Source organism: Oncorhynchus keta, chromosome 26 (assembly GCF_023373465.1).
Source record: "Oncorhynchus keta strain PuntledgeMale-10-30-2019 chromosome 26, Oket_V2, whole genome shotgun sequence".
Lineage (NCBI taxonomy): Eukaryota > Metazoa > Chordata > Actinopteri > Salmoniformes > Salmonidae > Oncorhynchus > Oncorhynchus keta.
Window position 1 is genome coordinate 42,137,583 of NC_068446.1, and position 25,386 is coordinate 42,162,968.

Below are 25,386 nucleotides of genomic sequence, written 5' to 3' on the forward strand. Positions count from 1 at the left end.
TGTCTTTACTCATGATAGACTAGTGTTTCCATGTCTATACATGATAAAGTGTTTCTATTCTTATGATAAGTTTTTCATTGTCTATACTCATGATAGACTAGTGTTTTTGTCTTTTCATGATAAACTAGTGTTTCCATTCTTTACTCATGATAGACTCAGTGTCTTTACTCATTAGATCATACTCATGATAGACTAGTGTTTTCAATTCTTACTCATGATAGACTAGTGTTTCCATTCTTTACTCATGATAGACTAGTGTTTCCATTGTCTTTACTCATGATAGACTAGTGTTTCCATTAGACTAGTGTTTCCATTCTTTACTCATGATAGACTAGTGTTTCCATTGTCTTTACTCATGATAGACTAGTGTTTCCATTCTTTTACTCATGATAGACTAGTGTTTCCATTGTCTTTACTCATAGACTAGTGTTTAGATTGTCTACTCATGATAGACTTTTGTTTACTCATGATAAACTAGTGTTTCCATTCTTTACTCATGATAGACTAGTGTTTCCATTGTCTTTACTCATGATAGACTAGTGCTTCCATTCTTTACTCATGATAGACTAGTGTCCATTCTACTCATGATAGACTTCGATAGACTAGAGTTCCATTCTTTACTCATGATAGACTAGAGTTATTCTTTACTCATGATAGACTAGTGTTTCCATTCTTTACTCATGATAGACTAGTGTTTCCATTCTCTTTACTCATGATAGACTAGTGTTTCCATTGTCTTTACTCATGATAAACTAGTGTTTCTATTGTCTATACTCATGATAGACTAGTGTTTCCATTCTTTACTCATGATAGACTAGTGTTTCCATTGTCTTTACTCATGATAGACTAGTGTTTCCATTGTCTTTACTCATGATAGACTAGTTGTCACGTTCTGAACTTTATTTCCTTTGTTTTGTCGTTATTTAGTATGGTCAGGGTGTGAGTTGGTGTGGGCAATCTATGTTTGTTTTTCTATGATTTTGGGATTTCTATGTTTGGGCCTAGTATGGTTCTCAATCAGAGGCAGGTGTCATTAGTTGTCTCTGATTGAGAATCATACTTAGGTAGCCTGGGTTTCACTGTTTGTTTGTGGGTGCTTGTCTATGTTAGTTGCTTGTGTCAGCACAGTTCTCATTTATAGCTTCACGCTCGTTTATTGTTTTTGTACAGTTTACTTCGTGTTTTTTTGTCATCTATTAAATTATGCATTCACACCACGCTGCGCTTTGGTCCGCTTCTTACGACGATCGTGACACTAGTGTTTCCATTGTTTGGGGTTAAGATCCATCTTCCATTCCACTCACTGATTGTCTAAGAAGTGCAGCATCTTCCATTCCACTCACTGATTGTCTAAGAAGTGCAGCATCTTCCATTCCACTCACTGATTGTCTAAGAAGTGCATCATTTGCAAAGCATATAGTTTATTGTTTTTTTTCCTTCACAGCACCAAAGATAGAGAGTCAGGAGCAAGATGATGCAACGCAGAATGTGACGATTAAGTTCAATTAAGTCGAAACATAAACACGTTTAAGGCTACCTGATTTTCTCTAGAGTAATCATTTTAATTGTGATGACATAGAACTACAGTAGACAGTCAAATCAAATCAAACTTTATTTGCCATAGGCGTCAAATACAACAAGTGTAGACTCTACCGTGAAATGCTGACTTACAAGCCCTTAACCAACAGTGCAGTTCAAGAAGAAGAAAATATTTACCAAGTAGTTTCAAATAAAAAGTAATAATACAAAGTAACACAATAAGAATAACAATAACGCAGCTATATACAGGGGCACCGGTCCCGAGTCGGGGGGTGTCAATGTAAATTGTCCGGGGGCGATTTAAAAAAATTGTTCAGCAGTCTAATGGCTTGGGGGTAGAAGTTGTTGAGGAGACTTTTGGTCCTAGACTTGGTGCTCCGGTACTGCTTGCCGTGCAGTAGCAGAGAAAACAGTCTATAACTTGGGGGACTGGACTCTCTGACAATGGTATGGGCTTTCCTCTGACACCACCTATTATATAGGTCCTGGATGGCAGGAAGCTTGGCCACAGTGATGTACTGGGCCCTTCGCACTACCCTCTGTAGCGCCTTACGGTCAGATGCCGAGCAGTTGCCATACCAGGCGGTGATGCAACCAGTCAGGATGCTCTAGATGGTGCAGCTGTAGAACCTTTTGAGGATCTGGGGGCCTATGCCAAATCTTTTCAGTCTTCTGAGGGGGGAAAGGTTTTGTCCTGCCCTCTTCACGACTGTCTTGGTGTGTTTGGACCATGATAGTTCGTTGGTGATGTGAACACCAAGGAACTTGAAGCTCTCAACCCGCTCCACTACAGCCCCGTCGATGTTAATGGGGGCCTGTTCGGCCCGCCTTTTCCTGTAGTCCACGATCAGCTCCTTTGTCTTGCTCACATTGAGGGAGAGGTTGTTGTCCTGGCACCACACTGCCAGTTCTCTGACCTTCTCCCTATAGGCCGTCTTGTCGTTGTCGGTGATCAGGCCTACCACTGTTGTGTCGTCAGAAAGGTTAATGATGGTGTTGGAGTCGTGTTTGGCCACGCAGTCGTGGGTGAACAGGGAAAAGTCATTATAACTTTTAGGTTTGTGTGTATTTTTGTGTATCGTTAGATATTACTGCACTGTTGGAGCTAAGAACACAAGCATTTAGCTACACCCGCAATAACATATGTTAAACATGTTTATGTGACCAATCGAATTAGATTTTTGATTTGATTGTCCTATTTGCAATGCATATCAGTGAGGGTAGACCTAAACCCAAAGCCTGTATAAAGAACCATTACATAAACAATCTCTGGTATCCTTAGTGAGGGAAGTGCCTCCTCTCTGTAGTTGAGACTTTCCTCAGTACCTCTGAACTGAACTGGTAGGTCAGTTTCTTCTTGACTTTTTTGATTTCTCCCGTCTTGCTGTAGTTCCGCAGGGCCCTGGCCATCTTCTGGTAGGTCATCTTCTTCCTGTTTCCTTTTTGCATGCCCCATCGATTGGCCAGAGTCTCCTTGTGTTTAGAAGAGAACTGGAAGATTCCTTTCTCTCTTTCCACCCACCACACGCTATCCTTCATGTCTCCTTTCTTCAGCAGATCCAGGAGGAACTGGTACAGCCGGATCTTCCTCTTGCTACCTGGATAGGGAGATATCGTTGGGAAATTGGAGATAAGGAATTCATATGGGATTCCATTTTCTCATAATTTCTCCATTTTCAACTAAGGGTACCTGCACCCTGGAGTAGTGGGCGTGTGGAAAGGAGTGGGTGTGTCAAAAGCGCTCTGCTATAGGTTAGAGGTTTTGACTAAATGGTATACAGTTTATGTCAGAATTGACTTTTCGTAGCTGGTTAGGAGAACTTCCGAAGCAGGTTAGGATAATTAGGGTAAGGTTAGGAAAAGTTTTATGGTTAGCTAAAAGGCAGATTGGTTAGGCAGAGCAGTAATATCTGACCAATTAGCTGCTTGCTTTTGAAACACCCACTCCTTTCGACACACCCACTCGTTTCCACATGCCCATACTCCGGTTAAAATGTATTGTTGGTTATTTTTGGATTATAATTATTATAGTAAATCTTCTGCATTGACAGTGATCCCTGTACGGAATAGGACACTACACAGACAACAAAACTATTATGGCCCAAATCCAGCCCACATCTACCAGGTATTAAGGCCCAGTTAGAATTATGGTCCAGAAGTGGGCCAGATTAGCCAGATCAGTCAATCAGACAGTCAATCAGTCAGTCAGACAATTAGTCAGTCAGCCAGATCAGTCAATCAGTCAGTCAGTCAGTCAGTCAGTCAGTCAGACAATTAGTCAGTCCATCAGTCAGTCAATCAGTCAATCAGACAATTAGTCAGTCAATCAGTCAGTCAATCAGTCAGTCAATCAGTCAGTCAGTCAGTCAGACAATCAGTCAGTCAATCAGTCAGTCAGTCAGTCATCAGTCAGACAATCAGTCAGACAATCAGCCAGATCAGTCAATCAGTCAGTCAATCAGTCAGTCAGACAATTAGTCAGTCAGACACTTAGTTAGTCAGTCAGTCAGCCAATCAGTCAGTCAATCAGTCAGTCAGACAATTAGTCAGTCAATCAGACAATCAGTCAGCCAATCAGTCAGTCAGACACTTAGTCAGTCAGTCAGTCAGCCAGATCAGTCAGACAATCAGTCAGTCAACCAGACAGTCAGCCAGATCAGTCAGTCACTCCGTCAGTCAGGATTTACTGGAGTCTCCCCCAGAGGGGATATGGTCTCCGTAGTCCTCCTCTCCCTCAGACACCTCCAGGGTGGGGCTATGGCCCCCAGGTCCCTCTTCCTCTGAGCAGTAGTGGCTAGGGGACACGGGAGCCTGCTGATGGTAGTACACTGTACGGCTGCAATAAGGCATCTGTGGAGAAGAAATGGACAGATCATTTGATGGATGGTTGTACTGTATGTTTTATTTAGCATCTATATGACATATAACACATTGAGGAGCCATTTTGAGCACAATTTCTGGATGAAAGTACGGAAACCCTCTTTATCTAGGCAGGCCCAGTGAAATAGAAATATTTAAAATAAAATTGTATTTGTCACATGCGCCGAACACAACGGATGTAGACTTAACCGTGAAATGCTTGCTTATGTGCCCAACAATGCAGAGTAAAAAAAAAAAAACAAGACCTTGAATCTGTTAGGCTTAGTATTGTGTTTGCTTTTATTACTCTGTGATTTGGTGACCAACTACACACCTCCTGTATAAATAAACGTTGCTTAGTAGACTGGCCTGAGAGACTGTTGGATTGTGTTACTTTGAAAATGACAAAATGGGCCGGCTACTCACTGAAAGAGGAAGTAGTGAAAGGTCAACTAAATATATAATCTAAAAGCAATTGCCAAAAGCACAATGGACAGACAGTCGTAACTGAAAAATACCCTTAAAAGTCCAGGCCAAATAATTTAGAGACGGATTTCTTTTTTACGTCATTCTGTGGGGATTCACTTCTTATCACAAATGCTAAGCCATTCTCCTATAGCCTCCAAAGCCATTTCTCCTATAGCCTCCAAAGCCATTCTCCTATAGCCTCCAAAGCCATTCTCCTATAGCCTCCAAAGCCATTTCTCCTATAGCCTCCAAAGCCATTCTTCTATAGCCTCCAAAGCCATTCTTCTATAGCCTCCAAAGCCATTCTCCTATAGCCTCCAAAGCCATTCTTCTATAGCCTCCAAAGCCATTTCTCCTATAGCCTCCAAAACCAATTCTCCTATACATATTTGATTTAACGGTTGCATTGTACAGTTGTATTTGATCAGGTTTTCCTCCCCACTCACTGCAGTGCCTCAGATGATGTCTCAATAAGGAGGTTGAGTAACTGAGGTGTAGCCTAGACTATCCACAGCCCAGCGGTTGGTGAGTGTGCACTATTCTGCTGCTCTTTCCCCTGCTAGGCTAGTGGTTGTGGCTAAACGTACCCTCTCTCAGAAAAAAAAGCGCATCTTTGAGCAACCCACTGTCAGCACAGACAACTGTGTAGACTATCACATAACATCCAGTCCCCTTTCTGTACTCCCTCTCAAATACAGAGAGTATTTTCTCTAGATATTGTACATTGTTGATGGCAATCATGTATACCACTATACTAACTTCTCTAGATATTGTACATTGTTGATAGTAATCATGTATACCACTATACTAACTTCTCTAGATATTGTACATTGTTGATAGTAATCATGTATACCACTATACTAACCTCTCTAGATATTGTACATTGTTGATAGCAATCATGTATACCACTATACTAACCTCTCTAGATATTGTACATTGTTGATAGTAATCATGTATACCACTATACTAACTTCTCTAGATATTGTACATTGTTGATAGTAATCATGTATACCACTATACTAACCTCTCTAGATATTGTACATTGTTGATAGCAATCATGTATACCACTATACTAACCTCTCTAGATATTGTACATTGTTGATAGTAATCATGTATACCACTATACTAACCTCTCTAGATATTGTACATTGTTGATAGTAATCATGTATACCACTATACTAACCTCTCTAGATATTGTACATTGTTGATAGTAATCATGTATACCACTATACTAACCTCTCTAGATATTGTACATTGTTGATAGTAATCATGTATACCACTATACCATAAAAGGCCTTGGAATCTTTCATCATGGGCTGGGCGCTCCCAGTCATCTGTCAGAGTTGCTTTATGCGAATACCTATTTGACTTTGACACTGTTCTCCTCTGAAATGCTAATTTCATTATACATACAGCATAGGTTGCCAAGACAATCAGAGACAGAGTTGGACTAACCTGTGGGGAGATGGGTAAGGGTCCCATTCCTGGGTCTACTAGAGTTGGACTAACCTGTGGGGAGATGGGTAAGGGTCCCATTCCTGGGTCTACTAGAGTTGAACTAACCTGTGGGGAGATGGGGAAGGGTCCCATTCCTGGGTCTACTAGAGTTGGACTAACCTGTGGGGAGATGGGTAAGGGTCCCATTCCTGGGTCTACTAGAGTTGGACTAACCTGTGGGGAGATGGGTAAGGGTCCCATTCCTGGGTCTACTAGAGTTGGACTAACCTGTGGGGAGATGGGTACAGGGTCCCATTCCTGTGTCTACTAGAGTTGGACTAACCTGTGGGGTTAGGGGTACCAGTCCTGGGTCTACTAGAGTTGAACTAACCTGTGGGGAGATGGGTAAGGGTGGGGAGATGGGTATCCCATTCCTGGGTCTACTAGAGTTGGACTAACCTGTGGGGAGATGGGGAAGGGTCCCATTCCTGGGTCTACTAGAGTTGGACTAACCTGTGGGGAGATGGGTAAGGGTCCCATTCCTGGGTCTACTAGAGTTGAACTAACCTGTGGGGAGATGGGGAAGGGTCCCATTCCTGGGTCTACTAGAGTTGGACTAACCTGTGGGGAGATGGGTAAGGGTCCCATTCCTGGGTCTACTAGAGTTGGACTAACCTGTGGGGAGATGGGTAAGGGTCCCATTCCTGGGTCTACTAGAGTTGGACTAACCTGTGGGGAGATGGGTAAGGGTCCCATTCCTGGGTCTACTAGAGTTGAACTAACCTGTGGGGAGATGGGTAAGGGTCCCATTCCTGGGTCTACTAGAGTTGGACTAACCTGTGGGGTTTGGGATCCCAGTCCTGGGTCTACTAGAGTTGGACTAACCTGTGGGGTTTCGGGTCCCAGTCCTGGGTTTACTAGAGTTGGACTAACCTGTGGGGTTAGGGGTCCCAGTCCTGGGTCTACTAGAGTTGGACTAACCTGTGGGGTTGGGGGTCCCATTCCTGGGTCTACTAGAGTTGAACTAACCTGTGGGGTTCGGGGTCCCAGTCCTGGGTCTACTAGAGTTGAACTAACCTGTGGGGTTAAGGGTACCAGTCCTGGGTCTACTAGAGTTGAACTAACCTGTGGGGAGATGGGTAAGGGTGGGGAGATGGGTAAGGGTCCCATTCCTGGGTCTACTAGAGTTGGACTAACCTGTGGGGAGATGGGTAAGGGTCCCATTCCTGGGTCTACTAGAGTTGGACTAACCTGTGGGGTTTGGGATCCCAGTCCTGGGTCTACTAGAGTTGGACTAACCTGTGGGGTTTCGGGTCCCAGTCCTGGGTTTACTAGAGTTGGACTAACCTGTGGGGTTAGGGGTCCCAGTCCTGGGTCTACTAGAGTTGGACTAACCTGTGGGGTTAGGGGTCCCATTCCTGGGTCTACTAGAGTTGAACTAACCTGTGGGGTTCGGGGTCCCAGTCCTGGGTCTACTAGAGTTGAACTAACCTGTGGGGTTAGGGGTACCAGTCCTGGGTCTACTAGAGTTGAACTAACCTGTGGGGAGATGGGTAAGGGTGGGGAGATGGGTAAGGGTACCAGTCCTGGGTCTACTAGAGTTAAACTAACCTGTGGGGAGATGTGTAAGGGTCCCAGTCCTGGGTCTACTAGACTTGGACTAACCTGTGGGGAGATGGGTAAGGGTCCCAGTCCTGGGTCTACTAGACTTGGACTAACCTGTGGGGAGATGGGTAAGGGTCCCAGTCCTGGGTCTACTAGAATTGGACTAACCTGTGGGGAGATGTGTAAGGGTCCCAGTCCTGGGTCTACTAGACTTGGACTAACCTGTGGGGAGATGGGTAAGGGTCCCAGTCCTGGGTCTACTAGAGTTGGACTAACCTGTGGGGAGATGGGTAAGGGTCCCAGTCCTGGGTCTACTAGAGTTGGACTAACCTGTGGGGAGATGTGTAAGGGTCCCAGTCCTGGGTCTACTAGACTTGGACTAACCTGTGGGGAGATGGGTAAGGGTCGCAGTCCTGGGTCAACTAGAGTTTAACTAACCTGTGAGGTTAGGGTTAGGGGTCCCAGTCCTGGGTCTACTAGAGTTGGACTAACCTGTGGGGTTCGGGGTTCCAGTCCTGGGTCTACTAGAGTTGAACTAACCTGTGGGGTTAGGGGTCCCAGTCCCGGGTCTACTAGAGTTGGACTAACCTGTGGGGTTAGGGGTCCCAGTCCTGGGTCTACTAGAGTTGAACTAACCTGTGGGGTTTGGGGTCCCAGTCCTGGGTCTACTAGAGTTGGACTAACCTGTGGGGTTTGGGGTCCCAGTCCTGGGCCTACTAGAGTTGATCTAACCTGCGGGGTTAGGGGTCCCAGTCCTGGGTCTACTAGAGTTGAACTAACCTGTGGGGTTAGGGGTCCCAGTCCTGGGTCTACTAGAGTTGATCTAACCTGTGGGGAGATGGGTAAGGATCCCAGTCCTGGGTCTACTAGACTTGGACTAACCTGTGGGGAGATGGGTAAGGGTCCCAGTCCTGGGTCTACTAGAGTTGAACTAACCTGTGGAGTTAGGGGTTCTAGTCCTGGGTCAACTAGAGTTGAACTAACCTGTGAGGTTAGGGTTAGGGGTCCCAGTCCTGGGTCTACTAGAGTTGAACTAACCTGTGGAGTTAGGGGTTCTAGTCCTGGGTCAACTAGAGTTGAACTAACCTGTGAGGTTAGGGTTAGGGGTCCCAGTCCTGGGTCTACTAGAGTTGAACTAACCTGTGGAGTTAGGGGTTCTAGTCCTGGGTCAACTAGAGTTGAACTAACCTGTGAGGTTAGGGTTAGGGGTCCCAGTCCTGGGTCTACTAGAGTTGAACTAACCTGTGGAGTTAGGGGTTCTAGTCCTGGGTCAACTAGAGTTGAACTAACCTGTGAGGTTAGGGTTAGGGGTCCCAGTCCTGGGTCTACTAGAGTTTAACTAACCTGTGAGGTTAGGGTTAGGGGTCCCAGTCCTGGGTCTACTAGAGTTGAACTAACCTGTGAGGTTAGGGTTAGGGGTCCCAGTCCTGGGTCTACTAGAGTTGAACTAACCTGTGGAGTTAGGGGTTCTAGTCCTGGGTCAACTAGAGTTGAACTAACCTGTGAGGTTAGGGTTAGGGGTCCCAGTCCTGGGTCTACTAGAGCTGAACTAACCTGTTTAACCTAACCTGTGAGGTTAGGGTTAGGGGTCCCAGTCCTGGGTCTACTAGAGTTTAACTAACCTGTGAGGTTAGGGTTAGGGGTCCCAGTCCTGGGTCTACTAGAGTTGAACTAACCTGTGGAGTTAGGGGTTCTAGTCCTGGGTCAACTAGAGTTGAACTAACCTGTGAGGTTAGGGTTAGGGGTCCCAGTCCTGGGTCTACTATAGTTGAACTAACCTGTGAGGTTAGGGTTAGGGGTCCCAGTCCTGGGTCTACTAGTGGCAGGTGGAGGGTGTCGGTATCGGGGTAGCGATAGGGGTGGAGGAGTTGTTGGGAATGGACACTCTGGAGCTCTGTCAGGTGGCTCTCTTGTGAGGTAGTTTCCAACAAGTCACTCTGGTGCATGCCTCTGTCAGAGTGGTAGTCCCAACCGTTTTCTAAACCATAAGAGAGACATAACATATTATAAGCATTGATATGAGACATTATAAAGGCTCATACATGCTTACAACTAGTTAAAAAGCATTTTACTGTCAGGCTTTAAGTAACGTGTCACTGTAATTTATTTTCAATGAGGACAATTGGAATTTCAATTGTTTACTTGCTGAACTGACTGAATTGAATTGATCGCAACCTTATCGGACAGCTATTCAGTATTTAACGCATGAATCTTTGTGTGTTTTTGCCACCCACCGTCGTGAAGTTCTCCAACATTGGTGAGATATGAGTATATCTCTACTGGTGATCTATAATTCTCGGGTTCATATGAGATTATTTCTTCGGATGCCTTTGGGAAAGAAAGATCTCATACATGTCAAAAAATTAAGGTAGATTGCAAAAGATTGTGTTTCAAAGAATGGGTAATTCTATATACTGTAGGCTGAGTACATATCTTACTAGTGAGATATATTACAGTATATATATTATACTGTATATTATACACTAACGCCACTTAGAAATGTCCTTGTTTTTGAAAAAATTAAATAATTTTCTGTCCATTAAAATGACATCAAATGGATCAGAAATAGTGTAGACATTGTTAATGTTGTAAATGACTATTGTAGCTGGAAACGGCTGATTTTTTTAAATGGAATATCTACATGAGTACAGAGGCCCATCATCAGCAACCATCACTCCTGTGTTCCAATGGTAAGTTGTGTTAGCTAATCCTATTATATCATTTTAAAAGGCTAATTGATCATTAGAAAACCATTTTGCAATTATGTTAGCACAGCTGAAAACTGTTGTACTGATTAAAGAAGCAATAAAACTGGACTAGTTGAGTATCTGGAGCATCGGCAGTTGTGGGTTCGATGACATGCTCAAAATGGCCAAAAACAAAGATCTTTCTTCTGAAACTCATCAGTCTATTCTTGTTCTGAGAAATGAAGGCTATTCCACGCGAGAAATTGCCAAGAAACTGAAGATCTCGTACAAAGCTGTGCACTACTCCCTTCACAGAACAGAGCAAACTGCCTCTAACCAGAATAGAAAGAGGAGTGGGAGGCCCCGGTGCACAACTGAGCAGGAGGACAAGTACATTGGAGTGTCTAATTTGAGAAACAGACACCTCACAAGTCCTCAACTGGCAGCTTCATTAAATAATACCCGCAAAACACTAGTCTCAACGTCAACCGTGAAGAGGCAACTCCAGGATGCTGGCCTTCTAGGCAGAGTTCCTCTGTCCAGTCTCAACATCAACCGTGAAGAAGCGACTCCGGGATGCTGTCCTTCTAGTCAAAGTTCCTCTGTCCAGTCTCAACGTCAACCGTGAAGAGGCAACTCCGGGATGCTGGTCCTTCTAGGCAGAGTTCCTCTGTCCAGTCTCAACATCAACAGTGAAGAGGCTACTCTGGGATGCTGTCCTTCTAGGCAGAGTTCCTCTGTCTAGTCTCAACATCAACAGTGAAGAGGCTACTCTGGGATGCTGTCCTTCTAGGCAGAGTTCCTCTGTCCAGTCTCAACATCAACAGTGAAGAGGGCGACTCCGGGATGCTGGCCTTCTAGGCAGAGTTCCTCTGTCCAGTCTCAACGTCAACAGTGAAGAGGCGACTCCGGGACGCTGGCCTTCTAGGCAAAGTTCCTCTGTCCAGTCTCATCAACCGTGCTGGCCTTCTAGGCAGAGTTCCTCTGTCCAGTCTCAACATCAACAGTGAAGAGGCTACTCTGGGATGCTGTCCTTCTAGGCAGAGTTCCTCTGTCTGTCCAGTGAAGAGGCTCTCTGGGATGCTGTCCTTCTAGGCAGAGTTCCTCTGTCCAGTCTCAACATCAACAGTGAAGAGGGCGACTCCGGGATGCTGGCCTTCTAGGCAGAGTTCCTCTGTCCAGTCTCAACGTCAACAGTGAAGAGGCGACTCCGGGACGCTGGCCTTCTAGGCAAAGTTCCTCTGTCCAGTCTCAACGTCAACCGTGAAGAGGCAACTCCGGGATGCTGGCCTTCTAGGCAGAGTTCCTCTGTCCAGTCTCAACATCAACAGTGAAGAGGCTACTCTGGGATGCTGTCCTTCTAGGCAGAGTTCCTCTGTCCAGTCTCAACATCAACAGTGAAGAGGCGACTCCGGGATGCTGGCCTTCTAGGCAGAGTTCCTCTGTCCAGTCTCAACGTCAACAGTGAAGAGGCGACTCCGGGACGCTGGCCTTCTAGGCAGAGTTCCTCTGTCCAGTGTCTGGATTCTTTTGCCGTCTTAATCTTTTCTTCTTATTGGCCAGTTCGAAATGTGGCTTTTTCTTTGCTACTCTGCCTAGAAGGCCAGCATCCCAGAGTCACCTCTTCACTGTTGATGTTGAGACTGGACAGAGGAACTCTGCCTAGAAGGACAGCATCCCGAGTCGCCTCTTCACTGTTGACGTTGAGACTGGACAGAGGAACTCTGCCTAGAAGGACAGCATCCCAGAGTCACCTCTTCACTGTTGATGCTGAGACTGGACAGAGGAACTCTGCCTAGAAGGACAGCATCCCAGAGTCACCTCTTCACTGTTGATGTTGAGACTGGACAGAGGAACTCTGCCTAGAAGGACAGCATCCCAGAGTCACCTCTGTTGAGACTGACAGAGGAACTCTGCCTAGAAGGACAGCGTCCCGGAGTCGTTCACTGTTGAGAGACTGGACAGAGGAACTCTGCCTAGAAGGACAGCGTCCCAGAGTCACCTCTTCACTGTTGATGCTGAGACTGGACAGAGGAACTCTGCCTAGAAGGACAGCGTCCCAGAGTCACCTCTTCACTGTTGACGTTGAGACTGGTGTTTTGCGGGTCTGTTTCTCAAGCTGTGCTAACATAATTGCAAAAGGGTTTTCTAATGATACATTTTGCCTTTTAAAACGATAAACTTGGATTAGCTAACACAACATGCCATTGGAACACAGGAGTGATGGTTGCTGATAATCGGCCTCTGTACACCTATGTAGATATTCCATTAAAAAATCTGCCGTTTCCAGCTACAATAGTCATTTACAACATTAACAATGTCTACACTGTATTTCTGATCGATTTCATGTTATTTTAATGGACAGAAAATTATAACATTTTTTCAAAAACAAGAACACTTCTAAGTGGTGGTAGTGTATATATACAGTATATATCTCACTAGTAAGATATAAGACTCAGCCTACAGGATATAGAATTACCCATTATTTGAAACACAATCTTTTGCAATCTGTGTTTCTGATCAATTTGATGTTATTTTTAGTGGACTGAAAATGTGCTCTTCTTTCAAAAACAAGGACATTTCTAAGTGACCCCAAACTTTTGAACGGTAGTGTGTATATATCATTTATTTATTTAAACTTTATTTAACTAGGCAAGTCAGTTAAGAATAAATTCATATTTACAATGACGGACTAACACGGGCGACACTGGGCCAATTGTATAATGTAATACACATCTCATTGGATATAAATACAAAGTTTATTATATATATTTTTTAAATCATAAAGAACAGCTTGTAAATTGACAATTTACCCACATTTTGGCATATTTCACATGTACTTTTAACACATTTCTCAGCCACATTTGCAACAAACAAAATACACACATAATACTTACAGATGATATGATGTAGCTTTCCATCATATGCATGAAGATGACTTTAGAAAAGCCTTGTGAGTTTAGCGCTTAAAAAACACACAGTTACAATTACATGAACTAACTGAGAAATATCCTTTAGATTTAATTCCCTTGAATTTCTGATTTAATTTCTGATTGAAATTCTTTTTTTTTACCGTTTGAATACAAATGTTGACAGTTGACCACTATCAGATCAAACAGAGCTGAGAAAAACAATGCTGAGAGCATTAAAACCGACACCATTACTCTACTTCCACTTCTATCACCTTTATCTAATTCCTGACTGTTGCTGATTTGTCAGAGGATGTGAACCAATCATATTCACATTCATGGGTTTGGTCTCACTGCTTTTCTGACAAGATTTTAAAACAATGACTCAACCTATCTTTCAGGATTTTTAACTATTATATCTGGTAAATGCACTAAAATAACTGATAACTACTGTAATAACTACTGTATATAACAGTGATATGGTTTGTAATGGTATTGTCAGTAAATACTTCAAAAACATTGACTTAGATAAGAGGTTATTGTTGAAGAGTTTTGAGAGAAGTCTGAACCAAAAGTGAAGTTTGGAAAAGCGCTTGTTCCCTTTTTTTAAATGAAAGGTCCTGTCCTATATAATACATTGGAGGAAGTGACACAGTGACACATAGAGCTACAGAGAAATAGATTGAATGAACACAGTGGATGAATAAATATAAATAGTCATTTACAACATTAACAATGTCTACACTGTATTTCTTAACAATTTGATGTTATTTTAATGGACAGAAAATGTTGCTTTTCTTTCAAAAACAAGGACATTTCTAAGTGACCCTAAACTTTTGAATGGTAGTGTACATACACACACACATACATACATACACGCGCACGCACGCACGCACGCACGCACGCACGCACGCACGCACGCACGCACGCACGCACGCACGCACGCACGCACACACACACACACACACACACACACACACACACACACACACACACACACACACACACACACACACACACACACACACACACACACACACTTAAATGAGGAACTGTGATTGAACTAACAGATTCAATTCCTTATTAGATACATGAGTCATGACAATGAGAAAAACAACTGCAAGCCACCACAACACAAAGATGCCTGGGAACCAAGATGCATGGATTGAATTGTATAGTTACGTACGTGATGGTACAGAAAGACATCATTATTCTCATGATTGGTGGAAACAGTTTTGTTTTGGCATCATATTGCTGGCCTCAGACCTGTTGTTACGTTGGTTGTTTTTGGACCCCATATATATATATATCTTTTAAACTATATTTTTTTTGTCTAAATCTGCTTTATTAAACAAGAGGCTAGTATTATCAGTAACAGAACCTCCTATTGAGGCCAATGTGTGAAGATTCCTGTGTTTTTTCCCCGACATGTTAGAGTTTATATTCTTGTCCCTGCAGGAAGGTTGTTAGATCTGCAGGGAACACCGTCTCTCTCTTACACAACTCTCAAAGCATCTCCACAGCAACTGTCTCTCAGTACTCAATGCCACCCTATTCCCTATTATAGTGCACTACTTTAGACCAGAGCCCTATGGAACCCTATTCCCTATTATAGTGCACTACTTTAGACCAGAGCCCTATGGAACCCTATTCCCTATATAGTGCACTACTTTAGACCAGAGCCCTATGGAACCCTATTCCCTATTATAGTGCACTACTTTAGACCAGAGCCCTATGGAACCCTATTCCCTATATAGTGCACTACTTTAGACCAGAGCCCTATGGAACCCTATTCCCTATACAGTGCACTACTTTTGACCAGAACCCATAGGCACTCTTAGAGGGCTACGTTTGACCAGGGCCCTGTCTCAGTCCCCAATGGCAACCGTTTCCCTGTACAGATGTAGGATCTTAATTTGGTCACGTTGCAGGAGAACCTTCCTGCAATGCAGGACATTTTAAAACTTGTAGTGTATTTGAGGTTTAAAAAAGCTTCTGAAATGTGGGAATTTCTACAATTTCAGACTTTAATTTTCCTTACAAAAAAATGTATCAACCCCTATAAATATGTCCAATAATTATAATTCACATAATAATTCACATTTCCTGTTGCTGCAGGATTATTATCCTTTTGTAGCAAACTGGCTCAAATTAAGATCCTACGTCTGTAAAAGGCACTACTTTTGACCACGAGCAATAGGGCATTGGTCAAAAGTAGTGCACTATATAGAGAATAGGGTGCCATTTTGGATGAATAATTTGTCTCAGCTAAACTATTCTTAAATGATGGAAAAACACAAGATGAGGTCAGTTAGAGAAAACCCCTATATGTCTCTCTCTTTCTCTCATGACTCAAAGACACAAGGGTTGCAGCAGCCATTCCAACCAGACTCACCAACCACCAAACAAACACAACACAGCTCATCTCCAACCAGACTCACCAACCACCAAACAAACACAACACAGCTCATCTCCAACCAGACTCACCAACCACCAAACAAACACAACACAGCTCATCTCCAACCACACTCACCAACCACCAAACAAACACAACACAGCTCATCTCCAACCAGACTCACCAACCACCAAACAAACACAACACAGCTCATCTCCAACCAGACTCACCAACCACCAAACAAACACAACACAGCTCATCTCCAACCAGACTCACCAACCACCAAACAAACACAACACAGCTCATCTCCAACCAGACTCACCAACCACCAAACAAACACAACACAGCTCATCTCCAACCAGACTCACCAACCACCAAACAAACACAACACAGCTCATCTCCAACCAGACTCACCAACCACCAAACAAACACAACACAGCTCATCTCCAACCAGACTCACCAACCACCAAACAAACACAACACAGCTCATCTCCAACCAGACTCACCAACCACCAAACAAACACAAACATGGCTACCTGAAGGGTAGAGAGAAACAAACATGGCTACCTGAAGGGTAGAGAGAAACATACATAGCTGTCTGAAGGGTGGCAATGTGCTGAGTTGTTTGGGTATCAGTCCTAACACTATTCTGTTAAATGTGCTGTAATCTCGTACTTTATTTATTTGACTGTATGAACAGTGAACATACAATTATATTGTGTTGGCCCATGCATTATCAAATGTTTGCTCTGTCTCCATCTGCTGGCATCGACTAGTGGACTCGCTAATAAATCCCTCGAGCAATATTGGACAGACCCACAGGAAGAGAGAAATGAACCAAAATACAGGCCCGTCCTGATATAAATCACCGAATGCTTTAAAAAAAAAATATATATATATAACGTAATGTTTACTGGTATTTGGTCGTGCTGGGACAATTAACGATAGTATTTGTGATCTGTTGTCAATAATGGCCTAGGATTATATCGTTATACGGTCATCACAGTATTATAATCTTGATGCTGCGGCAGAGAGCGACGACATCCCCCCTCACGAACCATTGATTGCCGTCCAGGGGAAGGAATTGTCCAGGCGGCTGGAACCCTCCGGGCGTAGAACAGGAGGCATCTCTTCTAAACCGCGCGCCGTGGAACATCATGTCTGCTATGAGGACATTGACGGTGGCGGGACTGTTTTTGTCTTTTTGCGCCTTGGGGCTCATAGCAGTCGCAATATGTACTGACAATTGGTACGAGACGGATGCGAGGAGACACAAGGAACGTTGTAAGAATTATTCCAACAAAAGGAACGACCCTGGATTCATCTATATCTCCAACCAGAATCTCCCACTACGTATGTTACCGAAGGAGAATAACGTGGAGAGGAAGGGGTCGAGTGGGGGAGTTCTCCTGCGGGCTAAGCGGCACTTTTTGCCCCCTGCCCCGGCCATGGAGTCTCTCTGCAGTCGGCAGTACAACTCCACCATCTCCGGGCTGTGGAGGAAATGCCATCGAGAGGGATTCGACCTGGAGACCGAGGATCTTATCTTTAAAGGTGTCATCATTTGATCACGTCACACAATATATTGTTTATTTATAATGTCAGTGGCATTGTAGTATGTTTACAAGGCGTATTCATGCTCATTGATGTGGTGAATAGAGCGAATCACCATCGGAATTTGAGCTCTGCATGAGGTGCTATCCGAGGTGCTGATCTAGCGGTTAGCGGTCCGCCCACATTCAAGGCCTACGCAGCAACAACAACAGCACGGCATTTCAGCCATCATTTCATAAAACAGTGACTTTCATTTATTTTTTAACTAGGCAAGTCAGTTAAGTACAAATTATGATTTACAATGACGGCCTACCGGGGAACAGTGTCTTAACTGCCTTGTTCAGGGGCAGAACGACAGATTTTTACATTTTCAGCTCGGGGTTTCGAACCAGCAACCAACTTCTCGGTTACTGGACCAACGTTCTAACCACTAGGCCCCCAAACACACCAATGTGACTTAAATGTTGACGTTTGATTTATTTGTGTCATCTCAACATTGTGTCAGTGTGTTCATGGGGTCATATTGTACGAGAATAGGCCCCACTTGTCTGTTGGGTATTTATGGATGAAAACCTGTAGGCTACAGAGCTGAAACTAAGACCAATGTAAAATCACTGCATATTAACACTGACACTGTATGTGAGTATATGTGGTGAAACTATGGTTCATGCTGCTAGTCATTAAAATATAATAATCAGGTAGGCTACATATGCAAAAATATGTGTCATTACAATATGGTCTCTCCATTTTTAATGTAACCTTTATTTAAACAGGGAGTCACATTGAGATTTAAAAAACATCTATTTTCCAAGAGACACATTGAAACTACATGTTGTTGTTTCTGTTTCTTCTCTGCAGGGTTGGTTCAGCGCTGCACACCAATCAAATACTACTACTCTTCTTTAGCCCTCCCCAGACATCTGAGCATCAATATAACCAAGACTATTGGTCAGGATGAGTGGCATGCACTCCGTAAGTTACCATCATAACCCCTTTTTCAATCTAGGTCTGGGGGAATTAGAAAGCGCCTACAAAATGGCGCCTGGTTGGTTGGAAACACAGTGGGGTTAAAGGGTGGCTGGAAAACCCCCAGAATACACCTGGGTTGGTTGGAAACACAGTGGAGTTAAAGGGTGGCTGGAAAAACCCCAGAATACACCTGGGTTGATTGGAAACACAGTGGGGTTAAAGGGTGGCTGGGAAACACCCAGAATACACCTGGGTTGGTAGGAAACACAGTGGGGTTAAAGGGTGGCTGGAAAACACCCAGAACACACCTGGGTCACACTTTATTTACAGAGTTTGTTGATAGCCCGGATAGCCATCTGTTTATAAGCAACTGCTTACTAAGGTTAGGGTTGGGTTTAGAACAAGGGTAAGGGTAAGCAACTGCTAACTAAGGTTAGGGTTGGGTTTAGAATATGGGTAAGGGTTAGGGTTAGTAGTTAGTTATTTGAAATTGTACTGCTATTCTGTAGAGCATCTACAGATGGACTATCCAAATCATGTGTTTTCCAAATCAGCCCTTCCCCCATCCATTAGAATTGAAATATCAATGTGGGCCCTCCTACAATTGTCAAAGATTATTGACATCAATTGCTCCCAAGAGACAATGAGCACCCTCAACAGTCAATGTGTAATTCCAACCCTTCAGTCTTAACTAAACCACCGCAGCAAAATAAATGATTTTAATACTGTGTCGACGTCTTGATTTCTTCATCCCAAATTCCTCTCTCCCCTTGTGTAGACCTGCAGAGAATGACAGCCAGCTTCATCGGCATGGCGGTGTCCATCATCCTGTTCGGCTGGGTGATCGGAGCTCTGGGCTGCTGTCAGCAGCATGACCTGATGCAGTACGTAGCTGGACTCCTGTTTCTCATGGGAGGTAAGTTCTGAGAGAACACGCGCACACTACGGACTGCTCTTCCTCATAGGAGGTGAATGAGAAATTATGTTTTCAGAATACATAGCAATACCATAAAATACCACTGGGGGGGGTACAGTGTTTGTTATGGAGAGTAAGGCATTGTCCTACTGGGCAGACATATTCTGAATCTACCTCTGTTCTAGCCCCTATACTCACATCAGATAGGTGCAGTTAAATGTGTTGTTTTACAGGGTCAGCCAGGGGTCAGCCATAGTAGTACGGCACCCCTGGAGCAAATTAGTGTTAAGTGCCTTGCTCAAGGGCACATCGACAGACTTTTCACGTTGTCTGCTCAGGTATTTGAACTAGCAACATTTTGGTTACTTGACCAACGCTCTAAATGCTAGGATAGGCTAGGCTACCTGCCCTGCCCTCTAATTGGCTTGGTGGGAATGTCACCATAGTGCTTCCACCTATCAAATCCTCTCAGATCTGCAAGAGTGGTTAGGGAGTAGGGACTAGGGTTCGATTTGGAATTCAGAAGTCCCTCTAATATCAAATCAAATTTATTTCTATAGCCCTTCTTACATCAGCTGATATCTCAAAGTGCTGTACAGAAACCCAGCCTAAAACCCCAAAAAGCAAGCAATGCAGGTGTAGAAGCACGATGGCTAGGAAAAACTCCCTAGAAAGGCCAAACCTAGGAAGAAACCTAGAGATGAACCAGGCTATGAGGGGGGGCCAGTCCTCTTCTGGCTGTGCCGGGTGGAGATTATAACAGAACATGGCCAAGATGTTCAAATGTTCATAAATTACCAGCATGGTCAAATAATAATAATCACAGTAGTTGTCGAGGGTGCAACAAGTCAGCACCTCAAGAGTAAATGTCAGTTGGCTTTTCATAGCCGATCATTAAGAATATCTCTACCGCTCCTGCTGTCTCTAGAGAGTTGAAAACAGCAGGTCTGGGACAGGTAGCACGTCCGGTGAACAGGTCAGGGTTCAATAGCCGCAGGCAGAACAGTTGAAACTGGAGCAGCAGCACGGCCAGGTGGACTGGGGACAGAAAGGAGTCATCATACCAGGTAGTCCTGAGGCATGGTCCTAGGGCTCAGGTCCTCCGTGAGAGAGAAAGAAAGAAAGAAAGAAAGAAAGAAAGAAAGAAAGAAAGAAAGAGAGAATTTGAGAGAGCATACTTAAATTCACACAGGACACCGGATAAGACAGGAGAAATACTCCAGATATAACAAACTGACCCTAGTCGCCCGACACATAAACTACTGCAGCATAAATACTGGAGGCTGAGACAGGAGGGGTCAGAAGACACTGTGACCCCAACCGATGATACCCCCAGACAGGGCCAAACAGGAAGGATATAACCCCATCCACTTTGCCAAAGCACACACACCACTAGAGGGATATCTTCAACCACCAACTTACCATCCTGAGACAAGGCCGAATATAGCCCACAAAGATCTCCGCCACGGCACAACCCAAGGGGGGCAACCCAGTCAGGAAGATCACGTCAGTGACTCAACACACTCAAGTGACACACCCCTCCTAGGGACGGCATGAAAGAGCACCAGTAAGTAAGTGACTCAGCCCCTGTAGTTAGATGCAGAGAATCCCAGTGGAGAGAGGGGAACCGGCCAGGCAGAGACAGCAAGGGCGGTTCGTTGCTCCAGAGCCTTTCCGTTCACCTTCACACTCCTGGGCCAGACTACACTCAATCATATGACCCACTGAAGAGATGAGTCTTCAGTAAAGACTTAAAGGTTGAGACCGAGTTTGCGTCTCTGACATGGGTAGGCAGACCGTTCCATAAAAATGGAGCTCTATAGGAGAAAGCCCTGCCTCCAGCTGTTTGCTTAGAAATTCTAGGGACAATTAGGAGGCCTGCGTCTTGTGACCGTAGCGTACGTGTAGGTATGTACGGCAGGACCAAATCAGAAAGATAGGTAGGAGCAAGCCCATGTAATGCTTTGTAGGTTAGCGGTAAAAACCTTGAAACGGTCTTGTAATACCATTGATAAATTCATGAAACAGTCTTGTATATACTCTCTCCCTCTCTCTCTGTCTCTCTCTCTCCCTCTCTCTGTCTCTCTTCCTCTCTCTCACCCTCTCTCTGTCTCTCTCTCTCCCTCTCTCTGTCTCTCTTCCTCTCTCACACTCTCTCTGTCTCTCTCTCTCACCCTCTCTCTGTCTCTCTCTCCCACCCTCTCTCTGTCTCTCTCTGTCTCTCTTCCTCTCTCTCTCTCTCTCTCTCTCTCTCTCTCTCTCTCTCTCTCTCTCTCTCTCTCTCTCTCTCTCTCTCTCTCTCTCTCTCTCTGTCTCTCTCTCTCTCCCTCTCTCTGTCTCTCTTCCACTCTCACCCTCTCTCTGTCTCTCTCACCCTCTCTCTGTCTCTCTCTCCCTCTCTCTGTCTCTCTTCCTCTCTCTCACCCTCTCTCTGTCTCCCTCCCTCTCTCTCTCTCTCTTCCTCTCTCTCACCTTCTCACTCTCTCTATCTCTCTCTCTCTCTCTCTCTCTCTCTCTCTCTCTCTCTCTCTCTGTCTCTCTCTCTCTCCCTCTCTCTGTCTCTCTTCCTCTCTCACCCTCTCTCTCTCTCTCTCACCCTCTCTTTGTCTCTCTCTGTCTCTCTCACCCTCTCTCTGTCTCTCTCTCTGTCTCTCTCTCTCTGTCTCTCTTCTTCTCTCTCACCCTCTCTCTGTCTCTCCTCCTCTCTCTCACCCTCTCCTTCTCTCTCTCACCCTCTCTCTGTCTCTCCTTCTCTCTCACCCTCTCTCTGTCTCTCTCTCCCTCTCTCTGTCTCTCTCCCTCTCTCTGTTTCTCTCACCCTCTCTCTGTCTCTCTCACCCTCTCTGTCTCTCTCACCCTCTCTCTGTCTCTTTCTCTCTCTCTCTCTCTGTCTCTCTTCCTCTCTCTCACCCTCTTCTCTCTCTGTCCCATCAGGAACGTGCTGTATCATCTCTCTGTGTACATGTGTATCAGGGATCAACTTCCAACTGTCCCGTTATCCTCGCTACATGTATGGGATCCCAGAGGACATCAGTCACGGATACGGTTGGTCCATGTTCTGCGCATGGGGGGGCCTAGGTCTCACCCTATTGGCCGGCTTCCTGTGCACCCTGGCTCCTTCCCTATACCCCCCCGTCCCTCACACTATGGTAGAGAGGCTGCAACGCAAGCCCCGACATGAGAACGGCTGTGTGTGACCCCATAGAAATCAACTACTATTTGAGTTGAATACAGGAGTTTGTGTGTGACATTCAGTGTCTTACAGAATTTCCAGTGACTCTCATTCCTCTTAAGTCTTGTTTCTTCTATGAAAAAGAGATGCTTCTCTGTTTGGACAGGAGACGTTCCCCAGGGACTAAGAACTAAGATCTGTCAGTGTTGTGTGTCTGACTGCACAAAGAAAGAAACAGACAGAAAGACATTGGCTCTGGTTCTCCAGCTGGAGGGGGTCGGATGGTGACTGTTTACTGTGGAGGAATTCAGTTCTTCTTGTCTTCGGTACTCCTCTTCCTCCTTCTTCCTCCAAAATGTCAACAGTTACAGAATGATCTTTTTTTTGTCCCAATAATGAATTGTTCGGTGTTATTGCTTGCTATCTTCCTGTACCTTTGACCTTTTGATGCTGGTTCAAAAAAAATAAAAAAATAAATAACACAGAAGAACAATAATAGCCAAACTTTAAGGGATGAATTCTAACTTCTACTTAAGTCTATCTTTCACTGACTCTCCCATTGACGTCAATGCACGGCCAAGTGAAAATTCGACATGAGTCCCTAGTTAGGATATACCCCAAGCTAAGATGTAATACATTAAAATAATAAGTATTTTCAAAGGGCAATCGTGTTTTACTGTTTGTATCCATTGAAAACAAAATAATATGTAAATGTCGATTTAGAAAATGTATGTATGTATGTATGTATGTATGTATGTATGTATGTATGTATGTATGTATGTATGTATGTATGTATGTATGTATGTATGTATGTATGTATGTTTGCTTTTGTGTGTATTAAAAAAAACAACATGAGCATTAAGATACAAGATTGTATTTGATGGGAAATGTTTTGATGTTCTTGAAGTTTACTGATCATGATAGTAACATCAAGATATTTTTGAAAAAATAAAATGATGATACAAACCGTTGCTCTTGTGGTTGTGAATGTAACTTTGGACTTCCGGGTTGGAGCGAGCGGTCGCATCGCACTTCGGTCCGCATCGCACTTCGGTCCGCAGGTTGTATAACTTTTTGTATAACTTTTTCATTACATTTCATTATAGTACAACGGTTGATTTGTCTAATCTTAGCAATTTCTTCTTAGCTAGCTACATAGCCGTCCTTGTATCAGAGATAATTGCATAATTATCGTATTTCGTCGCCCTAACGTAGCCTTCACTGCTATTCGCCCAGGAGCTAGCAAACGCTAGCTAACGCCCACAGATAAGCATCACTGTAGTGCTACTCACTCAACTGAACGACTTGATTAGTTTAGTGTTAGCTAGCTACATAGCTGTCTTTGTTTCCAAGATAATTGTGTAGTTTAGAGTGTGTAGTCTTGGAGTGATTATCTTAATTCACTGAGGTTCGCTAGCCAGCTATTTGTCGTCCTTAACGTAGGAGACTCTGCTAGCTAGCCAACAGCTAACAGCTAGCCAACGTCACCACACACACGTCTACTGAATCGAATTCAACAACCCGGTCAGGTAGTATCACATTTTCATTTCATTTCATTACAGTACAACGGTTTGATTTGTTTGATCGTAGCTAGCTACATAGCTAGCTACATAGCCGTCTTTGTTTCAAAGATAATTGTGTAGTCTAGAGCGATTTCCTAGGTTAGCTAGCCAGCTATTGTCGTTCTTTTAACGCAACGTAACGTAAATAACACTGCTAGCTAGCCAGCTAGCCCCGAATAGTAGCACTGTAGAAACTATTACACTCAACGGAACGACTTGATTAGTGTAGTGTCAACAACGCAGCTACTGCCAGCTAGCCTACTTCAGCAGTACTGTATCATTTTAATCATTTTAGTCAATAAGATTCTTGCTACGTAAGCTTAACTTTCTGAACATTCGAGACGTGTAGTCCACTTGTCATTCCAATCTCCTTGCATTAGCGTAGCCTCTTCTGTAGCCTGTCAACTATGTGTCTGTCTATCCCTGTTCTCTCCTCTCTGCACAGACCATACAAACGCTCCACACCGCGTGGCCGCGGCCACCCTAATCTGGTGGTCCCAGCGCGTACAACCCACGTGGAGTTCCAGGTCTCCGGTAGCCTCTGGAACTGCCGATCTGCGGCCAACAAGGCAGAGTTCATCTCAGCCTATGCCTCCCTCCAGTCCCTCGACTTCTTGGCACTGACGGAAACATGGATCACCACAGATAACACTGCTACTCCTACTGCTCTCTCCTCGTCCGCCCACGTGTTCTCGCACACCCCGAGAGCTTCTGGTCAGCGGGGTGGTGGCACCGGGATCCTCATCTCTCCCAAGTGGTCTTTCTCTCTTTCTCCCCTTACCCATCTGTCTATCGCCTCCTTTGAATTCCATGCTGTCACAGTTACCAGCCCTTTCAAGCTTAACATCCTTATCATTTATCGCCCTCCAGGTTCCCTTGGAGAGTTCATCAATGAGCTTGATGCCTTGATAATCTCCTTTCCTGAGGACGGCTCACCTCTCACAGTTCTGGGCGACTTTAACCTCCCCACGTCTACCTTTGACTCATTCCTCTCTGCCTCCTTCTTTCCACTCCTCTCCTCTTTTGACCTCACCCTCTCACCTTCCCCCTACTCACAAGGCAGGCAATACGCTTGACCTCATCTTTACTAGATGCTGTTCTTCCACTAACCTCATTGCAACTCCCCTCCAAGTCTCCGACCACTACCTTGTATCCTTTTCCCTCTCGCTCTCATCCAACACTTCCCACACTGCCCCTACTCGGATGGTATCGCGCCGTCCCAACCTTCGCTCTCTCTCCCCCGCTACTCTCTCCTCTTCCATCCTATCATCTCTTCCCTCTGCTCAAACTTTCTCCAACCTATCTCCTGATTCT

At 44.5% G+C, this 25,386-nt stretch overlaps 3 protein-coding genes across 19 annotated transcripts; 1 reads left to right on the forward strand and 2 right to left on the reverse strand.

Moving 5' to 3' along the window:
* Positions 1 to 1,589: 1,589 nt before the first annotated feature.
* On the reverse strand, positions 1,590 to 13,775 carry LOC118359381 (transcription factor PU.1-like). Of its 9 annotated transcripts, none has more exons than XM_052480926.1 (8): positions 13,669 to 13,775; positions 13,493 to 13,560; positions 10,143 to 10,236; positions 9,687 to 9,886; positions 9,253 to 9,360; positions 9,097 to 9,198; positions 4,227 to 4,389; positions 1,590 to 3,137 (listed from the first exon to the last, which is right to left on the reverse strand). In XM_052480926.1, the coding sequence occupies exons 1-8, from the start codon at positions 13,754 to 13,756 to the stop codon at positions 2,818 to 2,820; spliced, it is 1,143 nt and encodes a 380-aa protein (XP_052336886.1). In that variant the 5' UTR covers positions 13,757 to 13,775; the 3' UTR covers positions 1,590 to 2,817. The 9 variants fall into 9 exon arrangements, with proteins under 9 accessions (XP_052336886.1, XP_052336888.1, XP_052336887.1 ...); XM_052480928.1 differs by having other exon boundaries at positions 9,307 to 9,360; positions 13,669 to 13,773; XM_052480927.1 differs by lacking the exons at positions 9,097 to 9,198; positions 9,253 to 9,360 and adding an exon at positions 9,409 to 9,462 and having other exon boundaries at positions 9,585 to 9,886; positions 13,669 to 13,773.
* On the reverse strand, positions 4,398 to 8,337 carry LOC127912125 (coagulation factor V-like). Of its 9 annotated transcripts, none has more exons than XR_008080932.1 (6): positions 8,077 to 8,337; positions 7,795 to 8,022; positions 7,033 to 7,284; positions 6,817 to 6,870; positions 5,785 to 6,429; positions 4,398 to 5,731 (listed from the first exon to the last, which is right to left on the reverse strand). XR_008080932.1 is itself a non-coding variant. In XM_052480935.1 (5 exons), exons 1-5 carry the CDS (start codon positions 7,717 to 7,719, stop codon positions 6,040 to 6,042), a joined length of 939 nt encoding a protein of 312 aa, XP_052336895.1. In that variant the 5' UTR covers positions 7,720 to 8,337; the 3' UTR covers positions 4,398 to 6,039. The 9 variants fall into 9 exon arrangements, 1 of the variants encoding a protein (XP_052336895.1); XR_008080930.1 differs by having other exon boundaries at positions 6,979 to 7,284; XR_008080929.1 differs by having other exon boundaries at positions 6,925 to 7,284.
* Positions 13,776 to 16,703: 2,928 nt separating the features above from the next.
* LOC118359382 (transmembrane protein 178B-like) lies at positions 16,704 to 23,481 on the forward strand. The gene is made up of 4 exons (XM_035737935.2): positions 16,704 to 17,453; positions 18,312 to 18,425; positions 19,201 to 19,338; positions 22,273 to 23,481. Exons 1-4 carry the CDS (start codon positions 17,057 to 17,059, stop codon positions 22,533 to 22,535), a joined length of 912 nt encoding a protein of 303 aa, XP_035593828.1. The 5' UTR covers positions 16,704 to 17,056; the 3' UTR covers positions 22,536 to 23,481.
* The last annotated feature ends 1,905 nt before the right edge of the window (positions 23,482 to 25,386 follow it).

Excerpts from the sequence above, each read along its gene's own strand:
- LOC127912125 (XM_052480935.1), bottom strand. The coding sequence starts at position 7,719 with ATGGGACCCCTAACCCCACAGGTTAGTCCAACTCTAGTAGACCCAGGA. Across the intron at positions 7,189-7,650 it reads TGGGACCCCTAACCCCACAG|GTTAGTCCAACTCTAGTAGA; the intron begins GTTAGTCCAACT and ends GAAACCCCACAG. Across the intron at positions 6,871-6,924 it reads CCTTACCCATCTCCCCACAG|GTTAGTTCAACTCTAGTAGA; the intron begins GTTAGTCCAACT and ends ATCTCCCCACAG.
- LOC118359381 (XM_052480926.1), bottom strand. The coding sequence starts at position 13,756 with ATGGTGTCGGTTTTAATGCTCTCAGCATTGTTTTTCTCAGCTCTGTTT. Across the intron at positions 9,361-9,686 it reads CCCTAACCCTAACCTCACAG|GTTAGTTCAACTCTAGTAGA; the intron begins GTTAGTTCAACT and ends CTAACTCCACAG. Across the intron at positions 3,138-4,226 it reads CCCCTCTGGGGGAGACTCCA|GTAGCAAGAGGAAGATCCGG; the intron begins GTAAATCCTGAC and ends CTCCCTATCCAG.
- LOC118359382 (XM_035737935.2), top strand. The coding sequence starts at position 17,057 with ATGTCTGCTATGAGGACATTGACGGTGGCGGGACTGTTTTTGTCTTTT. Across the intron at positions 17,454-18,311 it reads CGAGGATCTTATCTTTAAAG|GGTTGGTTCAGCGCTGCACA; the intron begins GTGTCATCATTT and ends TCTTCTCTGCAG. Across the intron at positions 18,426-19,200 it reads GGATGAGTGGCATGCACTCC|ACCTGCAGAGAATGACAGCC; the intron begins GTAAGTTACCAT and ends CCCCTTGTGTAG.